The sequence below is a fragment of the Natrix helvetica genome (genome assembly GCF_964273705.1).
Source record: "Natrix helvetica genome assembly, chromosome: 2".
In the NCBI taxonomy this organism is placed as follows: domain Eukaryota; kingdom Metazoa; phylum Chordata; class Lepidosauria; order Squamata; family Natricidae; genus Natrix; species Natrix helvetica.
The window spans coordinates 243,969,549-243,982,524 of NC_138552.1; the positions used below are offsets into that span (position 1 = coordinate 243,969,549).

At 36.5% G+C, this 12,976-nt stretch overlaps 1 protein-coding gene across 1 annotated transcript in view; it reads right to left on the reverse strand.

The window, feature by feature from the left end:
* The window catches only part of KCNK2 (potassium two pore domain channel subfamily K member 2), a 70,213-nt gene that overhangs the window by 25,210 nt on the left and 32,027 nt on the right, over positions 1-12,976 (reverse strand). Inside the window, exon 4 of the mRNA XM_081940809.1 lies at positions 3,480-3,640. Coding sequence (XP_081796935.1) covers positions 3,480-3,640 — 161 coding nt within the window. The remainder of the gene's footprint in view (positions 1-3,479; positions 3,641-12,976) is intronic.

Here is a 12,976-nt window from a genome sequence, read left to right on the forward strand (position 1 = left end):
TGTAGTGAATAAATGGGAGCAGAGGGAAGCTAAATTTCAAATTTACTCTCATTCTTCTTCATGTATAGAAACTTCAGGATCCATCATGTCAACAAACTTCTGCAAATGCAGTAGGCAGGAAAGGGAAAGGAAAAAAACAGTGTAAGGTGGATAGGTGATGTAAATAACATTTAAATGAATATTTATTTGGATGCATTTCACTACAAATTGTTTATAGTAAGAATAATCTACCTTTCTTCAATAGTTCCACCTGCAATAGCTATTCACAGGATGAAGCTAACCTACCACAGTTATAATTACCAAATTTTATATACAGTTATTCAAGAAAGGAAGGATTCTCCCAATAAAAAGTAGGAAATTCTCTTAAGAAGAAAATGATATCATAACAAAAATACCTAATTATATGTCATACAAAGTGTTCATACTTTTTTCATGATGTCAGGTGTTGTATTGGTTACATAAAGTACTGTAATTTGATTTCAATATATTTTGTATTCAAGTAATTTATTTCCACTGATAATTGCTGTACTGAATATCAGTAACAGAAATTCCTTCAAAGTCATTATAACATAGAACATGGTATCTTAGGGCCGGAAGAGACCTTGGAGGTGTACTAGTCCAACTGCCTACTCAAAGCAGATGGCCTTATACTATCTGGTTAAATCACTGTCCAGTCTGTTTTTGAAAATCTCCCATGATGGAACATCCACAACTCCGGGAGGCAAGTTATTCCATTAATTAACTGTTCTCCCTGTCAGAATTTTTTTTTCCTTACTTCTAGGCTGCATCTCTAACAAGCGTCCACCAATTACTTGTTTTACTGAACTGTTGATGTTTATTTAGGAAAATGTCATAAATTTGAAATAGGATATTAAATACAAGTAAAAAAGCTGAAATGGGTTTCTGCCTCTATTGGAAGACCTGGGAAAGGGTTCTGTTCCTGTAAAATGTAGGAACAGGACACTCTTTCAAATACAGCAAACATTTACCAAAAGATATTTTGAGGGAAATCCCATCAACTCTCTACCTGATTAAGAGAATCACATTGTGCCCACAGTACAAAATTCTGTCTCATAGATTTAAGCTACCTTCATAACATACTTAGGATCTCTTAATATTATTATAATTGGTGTAGGACCAATAATAATAGCACTTAGACTTACCGTATTTTTCGGAGGGTAAGACTTACCAAGATTTTGAAGAGGCAATTTTTTTAAAAAAGTGTTTGCACTCTGCAGACCTCCCCAAAACAGCCCATTTTTCATGAAAATGGGCCCGTTTTTTTTTAAAGGGCACAAATAGCCTTTAGGAGGCTTGTAGAGTGCTCCTGGGGATGGACCCCCCCCTCCAAAACATGAGCAAAGAGCAGCCCTTTTTTGTGAAAATGGGCCTGTTTTTGTCAAAAAAAAAAAGGACACAAATAGCCTTTAGGAGGCTTATAGAGTGTTCCTGGGGGCTGGGGGGGCAAAACTGAGCAAAAAGCGGTCCATTTTTCACTCATTTCTGCCTTCCTCAGCCCCTAGGAGCACTCTGCAAGGCTCCTAAAGGCTATGCACGGCCATTTTGGTGAAGGGGGCGAGGTTTCAGGAGGCAAAAAATGCTGTATTCAGTGTATAAGATGCACCCAGATTTTCAGCCTCTTTTATGAGGGGAAAAAGGTGCATCTTATACTCTGGAAAATATGGTATATACCATTCTATAGTGCTTTACTGCACTCTCTGAGCAGTTTACAATATAAGCATTATTGCATATTGCCCCCAATAATCTGGGTCCTCATTTTACCAACCTCCAAAGAATGGAAGGCTGAGTCGATCAGGATCGAACTCCTGGCTGTGGGCAGAGTTAGCCTTCGATACAGCATTCTAACCACTGTGCCCTCACGGCTCATAAAACCAAGTGGTGTACATGATCTCTATCATCATATGTTTGCTCTATGAAAATCTCTGTGTCTCTCAAATGGACCTAAGTCATGTGGAAGCTCAATAACTATCCATTGGTTTGTATTTTGCCTGAAGAGAACTTGGGAGTCAATACTACCTGTACAAAACTGTACAGGTAGTCCTTGATTTATGACTACAAGTGAGCCATTGCTAAGCAAGACAATTGTTAAACGAGTTTTGCCCCATTTACCATCTTTCTTGTGATAGTTGCAAAGTGAATCATTGCAACTATTAATAACATGGTTATGAAATGAGTCTGGGTTCCCCAATGACTTTGCTTGTCAGGCAGTAACAAAAAGGGATCACATAACCCCATCATAAATACATCTCAGTTTCCAAGCTCACTTTCAAATGTGGCTTGCCTTCTGGAATGTAGGACTCCCGGACTTCAGCCATATATTTACTATGTTCTTGGTGCAGTATAGAAATATTTTCCCATTGCTTTTTGAAGAAGTTTTCAGATTTTTCCATCTAGCCTACAGCTTAGATCAGGTATCGGTAACCCGCAGATCCAGAGCTGCATGCAGCTCTTTGGGACCTCTGTTGTGTCTCTCTGTCAGGTGTTCCCATCAGTTGCTGCCCCCCACTCACCCTTCCCTCCCAGTCACTCCTTGCCTGGCCTGAGAAGGTAAGTGCAATGGCAGGCATGGAGAAGCGACTGAGGCTGATTCTCCAGTGCCTCACTCTTGCTGGAGCTTCTTTTGATCCTTTGTTGGTGCTGGGCGTGCCTCAGTCACTTGGGGAGATGTGGAACCTGCTCTCTGCCCCAAGACACTAGCCCAACCTGGCCGTGACCGATGCCAGCCTTGCTAACATGAGGGCTGATGGGGTGGGAGTGGGATCTGTGAGGAAGGGATGATGGAAAGGGTCTCCCATACAAGAGCTAACCAGATTCATCCCTAGTTAGCTTCCAAACTGGAATGACTTAGAGTTTAGACAAATGAATATAATTTGGGACCCTCAATTTGTTTGAAAAGTAGTTGAAAAGCTCCATTAAATTCAAGACTGGTGAGAATACTAGCCCTCTCTTTTTTCTTTTAATCTAAATCATATCTTTCTATTCCTACTATTATCACTTGTACAGACATGCATTCATACTGTTGGCCTTGTTGGCTTAAATGTCTGTTTGGACTCATGAACACACAACTCCTAATCCTAAATAAGAAGGTATTTAGAGGTGAAAGGCTGTTAAGTGAACAATCAAATGCTTCTTCTCTTTTTCATCAATGTTTTTAGTATTAAAGTGGGCAAGGACAAAGATGGATAAGAAAGAGAGCATGTGTTTGCATGCAACACTGAATTTATTTTAAAATTAAAGATAATACAATATTCTATGGCGTATTCATAGGAAGAAATAATTTTTTATCAATCCACCATTATATACAGTTTACTTTATGCTAGACTTTTAATCCCAAATCATGATCAAAATCAAATATCTGTAATAAAATATTTTCAACGTTAACAGAACTTAATCATCTTTCAGAACAATATATCTGCAGAACAATCATATCATATCTGCAATGTATGTAGCATACTCACAACAAATGTGTCTTCTACTCTGGCGATCCCTTTCCCAAATATGGTCCCTAGTTGATCTCCAACTCCGGCCAACAGAAAACCAAAGAGTGGGATTCCCAGTAAGGCATAGATGATACAGAATATTTTTCCACCTTCTGTACGTGGTGAGATGTTCCCAAATCCTAAATTACAAACAACTTGAGCTGTTGATAAATCAGTTAAAGGCATTAAATTACACATCTAATTAGCACTGCAGATAAGGACACTTTTTAAATGTTCCATAGGAATACAGATCCCATTAATTAAAAGATTAATACAGAGATTCTATACTAATTGGATTGCTAAATTAATCTCAAATTGAACTGCATTGGGAATTCTTCAAAAAAAATCAATCAAATAGTGGAAAGACTCTCTTCAAAATGAAATGTCTATAGAGATTTATTCAGAAATATATTTAATTCATTTCAAAGATAACATCTTCTTATAAGTAATTTTCAGTATTATACTAAGTTCTCAGAGAGAGTTATTAAATAATGTGTAGCTACTGTATGAAAGGTTCTGGTACCACTAGCACACTATTTCAAATCCTCTTTTTCCACTGTCCACTTATAGTCACTGACTATAAAACTTACAACTTTAATTGCAAATAGCAATAGCACTTAGACTTATATACTGGTTCATGGGGCCTTACAGCACTCTCTAAGAGATTTACAGAGACAGCATAATGCTCCCAACAATCTGCCTCCTCATTTTACTGACCTCAGAAGGATGGAAGGCTGAGTTAACCTTGAGGCAGTGAGGATCGAACCTCTGACAATCAAAAGAATTAGCTAACCACTGTGCCACCATGGCTCTTCATGTAGACTGGATGATTCAATCTTATATTCTATTTTCCTTCCCAAAATTGTTGTATAAATGATTGCATATATCTTTTCTATAAATGATATGACTTAAGACGCAAGCAAGATGTCAAGGTCAATAATGTAACTTTTCATATATTCTTGGTATCCTACAAAGTTCCTACTCTACCTAACTCATAAAGCATTTTAATTTTAAAAATAACATTAAGCTAGCATGTTGTAAAGGCCTGTCTCAGACACAGCCTGTATTTCCAACAATACTTCTCACCTCCAGATAGATTTCAGAGGCATATTTAGAAAATAAATTATTGGAACTTACATCCAATGATTTGTATGCCTTCTGGGTCTAAATCTTTTATCTGGCAACTATTTCGTGAGAGTGCTCACAATATATCTTCAAACTCCAAACATCCCCTGGTCCTCTAAAATTTAGGCAATCACAGAGCTTTTGGATCAAAATTATCATATATGATCTTAGTTTATGCTTACTTTTATATCATCATTATCTTTTAAAATCAGGAATAGCAATAATCTATAATCCATTTCTTTTAGTTTAGCTTCGGCTGCTACATCCATCAAATCAATTAAATTGCCTTCAGTATATCATCATATAGAATGTTACTGAGGTTGTTATCTGGCACAGATAACTTTGCTTTCTCTAAGTTTTGTAAATGCTTTCTTTAATTTTGCAAACATGGTTTTGTGATTTGAACTTCTGTGAGTACCTATCCAGCATTTTCTGACTGAGCAGTTAGCTCTACTCAGTCAGCAAATGCTGGATAGCTGCTAAATGAAGTTCAATCCCATTTTTTTGCTACACAGTATATACAGTAGTCTGCTTAATTTGGTGCGGTCTATCTCATAAAGTTTGAAATTCTTTTAAATGGTTAGAAAATAGAATCTATTGTAAAAAAATGGATTTTTTTTGTAGAAGTGTATTAGTTTGTTTCCTGGTTCAACTCATAAACCAAGTCCAATTTTTTCTATTATTGTAAATGCTATTTTATTACCATACTTGGCCTTCCAATGTCCTATAATTGATATGATGTCTTTCTTCGTTTTTATGATGATACAGTGCTACAACTTTCCATGAAACTGTTCATCTTCCACCTCCCCTTTATCTGAGATTGAAGCATAAACCAATTTGTAGACTGGCATCTCATGAGCTTGAATTTTTCTATCATTTTTAGTTGAATCCAAGCACCGAGTTTATTTTTTTAATTAACAATGATGATTATTCCATTTCTTTTATAATGGTCTTGTCCACAACATATCTCATGCTTCTTCAATGTGAAGCAACCATTTCATTCTATTCTGACTGCTTCTGTTCTGACAGCATCAGGTTTATCTTGGTTCACGATTCTGATGTTCCTTATGCCAACAGTATGTATATTTTGACAACACTGAAACTTCCTTTTCCTCTGGCCAAAGTAGTTCACTCAACACCTTCTGATCTTGGGAGCACATCTTCTAATATCATGCTGACATTGCCCTGGTTCAGTTTTCTTGGCAGAATACTCAAGTGGACTTTTATTTTTTTATTTAGTGGATCCTATTTATTCTGGCTCCTTCTCTATTATCTGCTAGGATGGGTGGCTCTGCTGGAAATGCATCTTCCTAACAAAATAGCTGATGGCATAACTGGGATGCCCAAGCTCCTTGACTACCACAAAGTAACAATCTATGAAGGAGTGCCTATTTGCATCTGAATATAGCCATTGTCTATCTATGATACAGGGCTTTAAATGGGATATTGGGATCATTGCCCTCTGGTTTCATTAATAAGTAAGCTAAAAACAGCAATAGGAAAATGATTAGAATAACAATATGAGGCAACATTAAAATAAACTATAAGCTGGAAGTGGGACCAGTTATCTTGAGAAGTGATGGATTTTCCTTCAGGCTTGACAGCCACCTGTCTGAGATTTTATTTGCTTGTTTGTTAATTTTTTATTCTTCTCATCTCCCCTACAAGGTTACTCTGAGCAATTTACAAGTTATAAAACAGGTGAAATAATTAAAAAATTAAAAACTACACAGATGAAAATAGTATTACTAATACTGAAACTAAGAGAGCTAAGAGATGGATGGGAGAGGGATGAGGTCTTCTTACCCCATCAGTCACCTCCAGCAATGAATGGCCTCCACAGGACCCCAGGTCAACCAGCAAATCCAGATGTTAATACCCATCTGGAAGACCAAAGGAGAGAAGGCAGCTCTCACCTCTGATAATAGAATGTTCCATGGGGCTACATCACTTCTCCTTGACCCCACCTTCTTCAATTCCTTAGCAGAGGACATCCATAGGAAGTCTCTTCTGCTGGCACAAGTGGGGCAAGCTTATGCCAATGTGCCATTGTGGAGAGACGGCACCTCAAACACCCTGGATCCATGCAGTGTAGGGCTTTAAAGGTAACAATCAAGACTTTGAATTGAATCCAGAAGCAAACTGGTAAACAATGCAGCTTGCACAGTAACAGTGTTATATGTGTAATCCTAGGAGCTCCTAGGACTGAGCATGCTGCTGCATTCTGCACCAGCTGCAGCTTACAAATACTCTTCAAGGGTAGCTTCATGTAGAATGTGTTGCAGGAATCCAGCTAAGAAATGACTAGGTCATGAGTGAATATCCATTGGGTCTCAAGATCCAGATAAGGGCACAACTGCTGCACATCACGAAGTTGCACCAAATCCTTCCTAGCCAAAACTGCCCCTTGCTCTTTGAGCAGGAATCATGAGTCCAGAAGGTCCTAAGGGAGAGATACTTTTCTTTAGACCTTGAACTAAAAAGGACATTTAACTCAATTGCCTAAATGGCCACTTTCAACTCCATGGTTATTATTATTTTATGAAACCATGAAATAAAGAAGTAGGTTAAAAACTGAAAAGGTAACATTTAGGAAAACTAGTATAACTAATGAACATGAAACCAGCATTGATGAATATGGAAGAGCTTAAAACTCACGGCCACACTTACATATTAATTCAATAAATCAATAAATAGCATATTCCGTGGCAACTTTTATTTGGCAGAGAATATTATCATATAATGATCTACTTTTAATTCAACTTGTTATTCAACAGGTTTTCTTTCATTATGATTTGTACCGTTTCAGAATAATCTATGTATCAGCTCACAGGAAACCTTTTTTTTTTTTTTGGCATTGGAACATTTCTAATAAATGTGCATTTATGTGTTACTTGGTTTTGGAAGAACATCCAGGAATTGATCTGCGGAAATTGTTCATTTTCCTTATTTCATATAATTGGCTCATTTTCAATGTACATATTATTTAATTTTCCGCAACTGGACCTAGTCTGATTTCAAGGGGAGGGGCAGAAACTGGTGTCAACAGCTCATATAGCAACAGTAGTTTTTCCTAGAAATCAGGATTAACATTATTTCCTAGAATTGCAGCCTGAAGTTAGCAGCAGTGATCCTTTGTCAGTCTTTTCAAGCAAAGGACTGCTTTTTGGTTGCATAACATGTAAAATGTGTTTAAATGAACAGGAATACAATCAAATCTAACCTCATTTTTTTATTTTAAACAAAATGGAATGTTTTAAGTATTTCAAACTTTTAAATTCTGTCTCTTCATTTATCTAGCTCAAACATTAGAGCAGGGGTGTCAAACATGATTTCATTGAGGGCCGCATCAGGGTTGTGTTTGAGCTCAGAGGGCCAGGAGGGGATGGAGCATGGCAGGGGTAGCCGTGGCCATGGTGGGCATGTGACAAAGGCATTTTTCCCCCTTTGCATCCAAAACAGCTATTCCAGACAAAGGAAGATTTACTTTCTGGCACAAATAGTCTCAATTCCATAATGTAGAAATTAAAAGACATCCCAGTTGCTATGGTTCTTGACTCTTTTGTTATAAGAGCAGAGCATAAATGAACGGACAATTTCTCCAGATGTCTCTAAAACCTGTCTACCCAACAGTCTATCAATCTTTGTTACTATCTCTGACAAAGCCCTAGAGGAGGACTTACTATTGGTAATAATTTACAGCATGTTATAAGTATATTATGTCCACAGTATTTTGCTGGTCTACTAATTTAGTCATTATTTATTAGTGGCTGGAGTAGAATGACATTTCGGAGGGTGGGGGAAGTGGGTAACTGGTTATTTGTGAAAAGTTCTCCTAACTCAACTTTAGAAACAGCAAAACCTTTGTATTTCTATAAATCCCAGAAGATGAAATAAATGGTTATACATTCAAAACGCAGGTGTCCTTCAGATAATGCAAAATAAATCACATTTTTAAAAACATGTATTGTTTCTAATATCTAACTTTATATTAATTTATGCTCCAATAAGAATTTTAAAAATAACTAGATATTTTAAGTATGTTATGATTTGTCAGGACCAGCTCTAGATTTTCTTCTTCTTTACTTCCATCATAATCTACTTTAATCAATCCAGATACGGAAAAATATATAGAATTTACATTTCCTAAATATAGCAATCTGCTGGCCATATGATCACATTTAAAGGATATGGATCACAACATATGATAATCAGAAACATATGGTTGTCAGAAACAAACTGCTCTGCCACCAAAATCTTATTCTTTTTATATACTGAAATACAACTGATTTTTTTCTGGTTATAAGAAGAACATAGCTTTGTCCAAAGGTCAAGGACAATTTTTTCATTAAGGAAACAGGGACTTACTACTTCCTGTAAATCATTAAAGCACAGGAAAATTAGACAAAGAGCAACAGTAATGGACGACAGTAATAGTAAATTTTAATGACTTTTAAATGGCATCAATGTGTAAAGAAGAAGAGGGCAAGAAAATAAAAGTTACATGGCATGATGCCATCAATCCTTAAAGGCAAGTTTAGTTATGAACGTGGCATTTTATTACTCTGTTTAACTCCTTAACTCTGTTTTACTCTTTAACAAGTAGAAAATAGTTGAAATCTATCACTTTAACATGCTTTTCATTCTACAGCAGGGGTATCAAACTTGCAATGATACGTCATCACGTGATGTATCGCAAGTTTTTCTCCTTTCACTAAACCTGGGGTGAGCTTGGCCAGCACTGACAACCCTGTTCTACAGCACCAAAGCTGAAATCATTCTCACATCAAATCAATTTTGCAATATCATCCCAATTCATCAATCTAATGAAACCCAAAAGAATACGTTTACCCACAAACAATAAAAGAGAAACACAGCAGAAAATAGGGTTGGGAAGCGCTTTGAATGTAAAGGCAAAAAGAGCGCGTAGGGAAATGTAAGGATATTCTAGAAAAGCTCTCTGTACTTCTTAACAGCAGCTTCATCCTGCCACTCAATCCCTGAAAAAGATGTGGGTCAAATCGCCCATTAAAGCTGGTGGGAAGAAAAATGAAATGCAAGAAAATGTGAACACTGTTTCTCTACATAGGGATTGTTCTTGAATAATAGCAATTGTTGCATTTGCTCTTCTATGGCTGATCTATAGTTTCAGCATTTCTTGTGGATCTGTGTTTCTCAACCTGAGCAAGTTTAAGATGTTTGGACTTCAACTCCCAGCGTGCTGGGTGGGGAATTCTGAGAGCTGAAGCCCCTACATTTAAAACTTGCTGCAATTGAGATGTACTGGTTGAAATGGTTTGTTCCTGTCTATGAAGTAAAGCCTGACACTTACTTGAAAATTGTTTGCTCAAGTTTTTACTTTTTCCTTGTTTCTTTGCAGGTTGATGTGGAAATCAAACATTCCTAAGTATTTACTGGTGTTATTGTGATTATGAGCATAAGCTTTTGTAGTTATCTGACAATACACTTGCAGAAGAATTCATCTTCACATGAACCATATTTGGTCAATCATAAAACTAATAAGCCACCCAAGGATGTCACATCCCAAAGTAGCTAACATCCCGGAGTAGAAATGTCAATGTATCATTGATATTCTCAATGGCCAGGACAACCATGGTTCAAAGAATCAAGTATTTGAGATCGAGGGGTGAGGAACAGAACTGTGAAGGTCCTTCCATGCTGTTTTCTCATGACTTCCCCAGAGCCCCATCCCTTTTTGAGCTCTCTTATTTAAACAGGTGGCATATAGCAAATTTTCTAAGATTATTCAAGTGCAATTAAACTGCCCACTGTGGATTGACAGTACTTTTGATGTACCACAGGAAGTCAGAACTATTTATTTTTCTCCTGTCTCGCACTATTTTGAAGACTATGCCAGTTTATTTCAAATACATGTTCACTAGGTACAATGGAATTTACTTTTTAAAAGAGTCTTTGGAATCAATAATCTGCTGCTGAAACCAAATAATTGTTAAATTCCACAGAAGTGTACATAAGCCACCCTTAAGCTCTTTGGAAAAATAGCAGAATGATAAATTAATTAACACTCAAACAGCAAAAACTATCATAATTTTTTTAAAAGAGAGATCTACAGCTGCCTGTTCCATTCATAATTCCCAAAGCATGTTTCCAGTCATGCTTAACCAGATCTCAAAATACCAATATAATCTCTATGGACGAGGAAACCTACACTCTAGGACAATGTTCTGTTCAAAGTAGTTTTGTATCACTGGGATTTATCCATCAGAAATTTATCCACTGAATTTTTCTAATCCACATTTAAATAGTTTTCTGAATTAAAAAATGGTAGTAGATACCAGAGTAATATTAACCTATATTAACATAAATTGAATAATTTGTATAATTCTGAACTTCTTCAAAGAAAAAAAAGCTATCATGTTGAAAACAGAACAACAGTACATTTTAACTGTGATGCAAATCAGAGAGATGTTCTCCAAAACAATCTCATCTCTTAGATACCACTAGCACAACAGCATATGGTTGAACTACAAATAGCTGTATAAAATAAGAGTGGCAAGAATATGAGCTTCAGGGGGGCATGTTTCCTTCATTACACATCCTAAGCTATTATATGAGGTTAAATGACCTGATGGTACTGCATTTACTTCAAACAAAATGACAGTGGGATAATAATTTTCCAGTGCTAAAAAGAGATTGCTGGTACAAGGTCCTTGTTAGACAAGGTGGAAATTTATGCTTCTCAGAAAAGTAATACATACATTCTTCATTACAAAAAAAGAATGAAGAGAGTTTATCATTTGTGTGTGAAGTCTATGTAGACTTTCAGTTCAGTTCAGAAAAAAAAAACTTATCCCACTATCTGAGGATTACAAGATTTGATGACACTTTAGTCAATGCTTGCAGGAGAAGACCTTAACCAAATTATGCATACACACATATATGACTTCTGTCGTATATTTATTGGTTTTATTTTAATAATTTTAACTTGGAAATTCCATGTGTTATTAATTCACCAGATTCTGTATTAATGAGCTTATATACATCACTGATTTGGTTTGAATAAGCAGTATTTGTATACTGAACTCTATGCATACAACTTGTATGCTATACACTTTGTCAATTCCTTAACCCCATAGCTATGTGTCATAAAGCATACTCTGCAGTGGTGGGATTCAATTTTTTTTTTACTACCAGTTCTGTGAGCGTGGCTTGGTGGGTATGGCGTGGGTTGGTGGGCATGGGTTGGTAGGCATGGCAAGGGAAGGATACTGTAAAATCTCCATTTCCTCCCCACTCCAAGGAAAGGTTACTGAAAAATCCCCATTCCCTCCTGACCAGCTGAGACTTAGGAGGCAAATAATAGATGGAGGTGGGACCCGTCAGAGGTAGTATTTACCAGTTTTCCGAACTACTCTAAATTTCTGCTACCGGTTCTCCAGAACTAGTCAGAAACTGCTGAATACCACCTCTGATACTCTGTACTCAATAAATATTTGTCAGTTTCCTGCTATTTACTAATAATTATTCTTTACTCCTATCCAGACAGTCAGAACTAAAATGATTGCCATAACAGGGCCGCTGAGAAATTAGAGGGTAGTATGCATCTAGTCAAAAGATCTCTATCATTTGCAAAAGTACAAAGACATTTTTAAAAAGCAATGCCCCAATAATGAGTATTATTTAGAAGAAGAAAAAAACATAATATAGGAGTTGGAAATATATCCTCACTGAAAGGAAAGCTAGCTAGAATATTGTCACAAGTCCCTTTTGTAAATAATAATTAATGATTAGCACTTGTACTATTGGCTGCTTCATAATGAAATCCATTGGAAGTCACATTAACTGCTACAATACCTAAACAGCACATCTTTAGTCTTTTCCTAAGAAATGACACAACACAGTGTCAGTGTTTTATAGGATGGTATCTAAATGCATGGTGTGCAATGTCCTTATTTCTGTGTGGTTATAATAATGTGGCTGCTCCCTAAATATTGCCGCTATTTTGAGTTGCTTGAAGTGGGAAATATCTCTTCCATTCAACCTTCTTCAGCATTAATATATAGTTTTCATAACAATCAAATCTACAAGATTCAATTCCATTCTTATCAGCACTACCCTTTCTCCCTACGTAATCCAGCACCACTGAGCTCTTCGGAAGAGGATTGCAATCCAAAGTGCTGAGCAAGCTCACTACTCCCAGAGCCAAATAACTTATTCATGTAAAGCACAAAAAGTAGTCTATTTTTAAAGCCTCCTTCAATTAAGGCGATGGTTTTGCAACTATTGAAACACTTAGAATGTACTTAAATTTGCACCTTTCAATAATTTGTTGACAGTTCAAGACCTTGAAAATGTAGTGAAAAATTAAT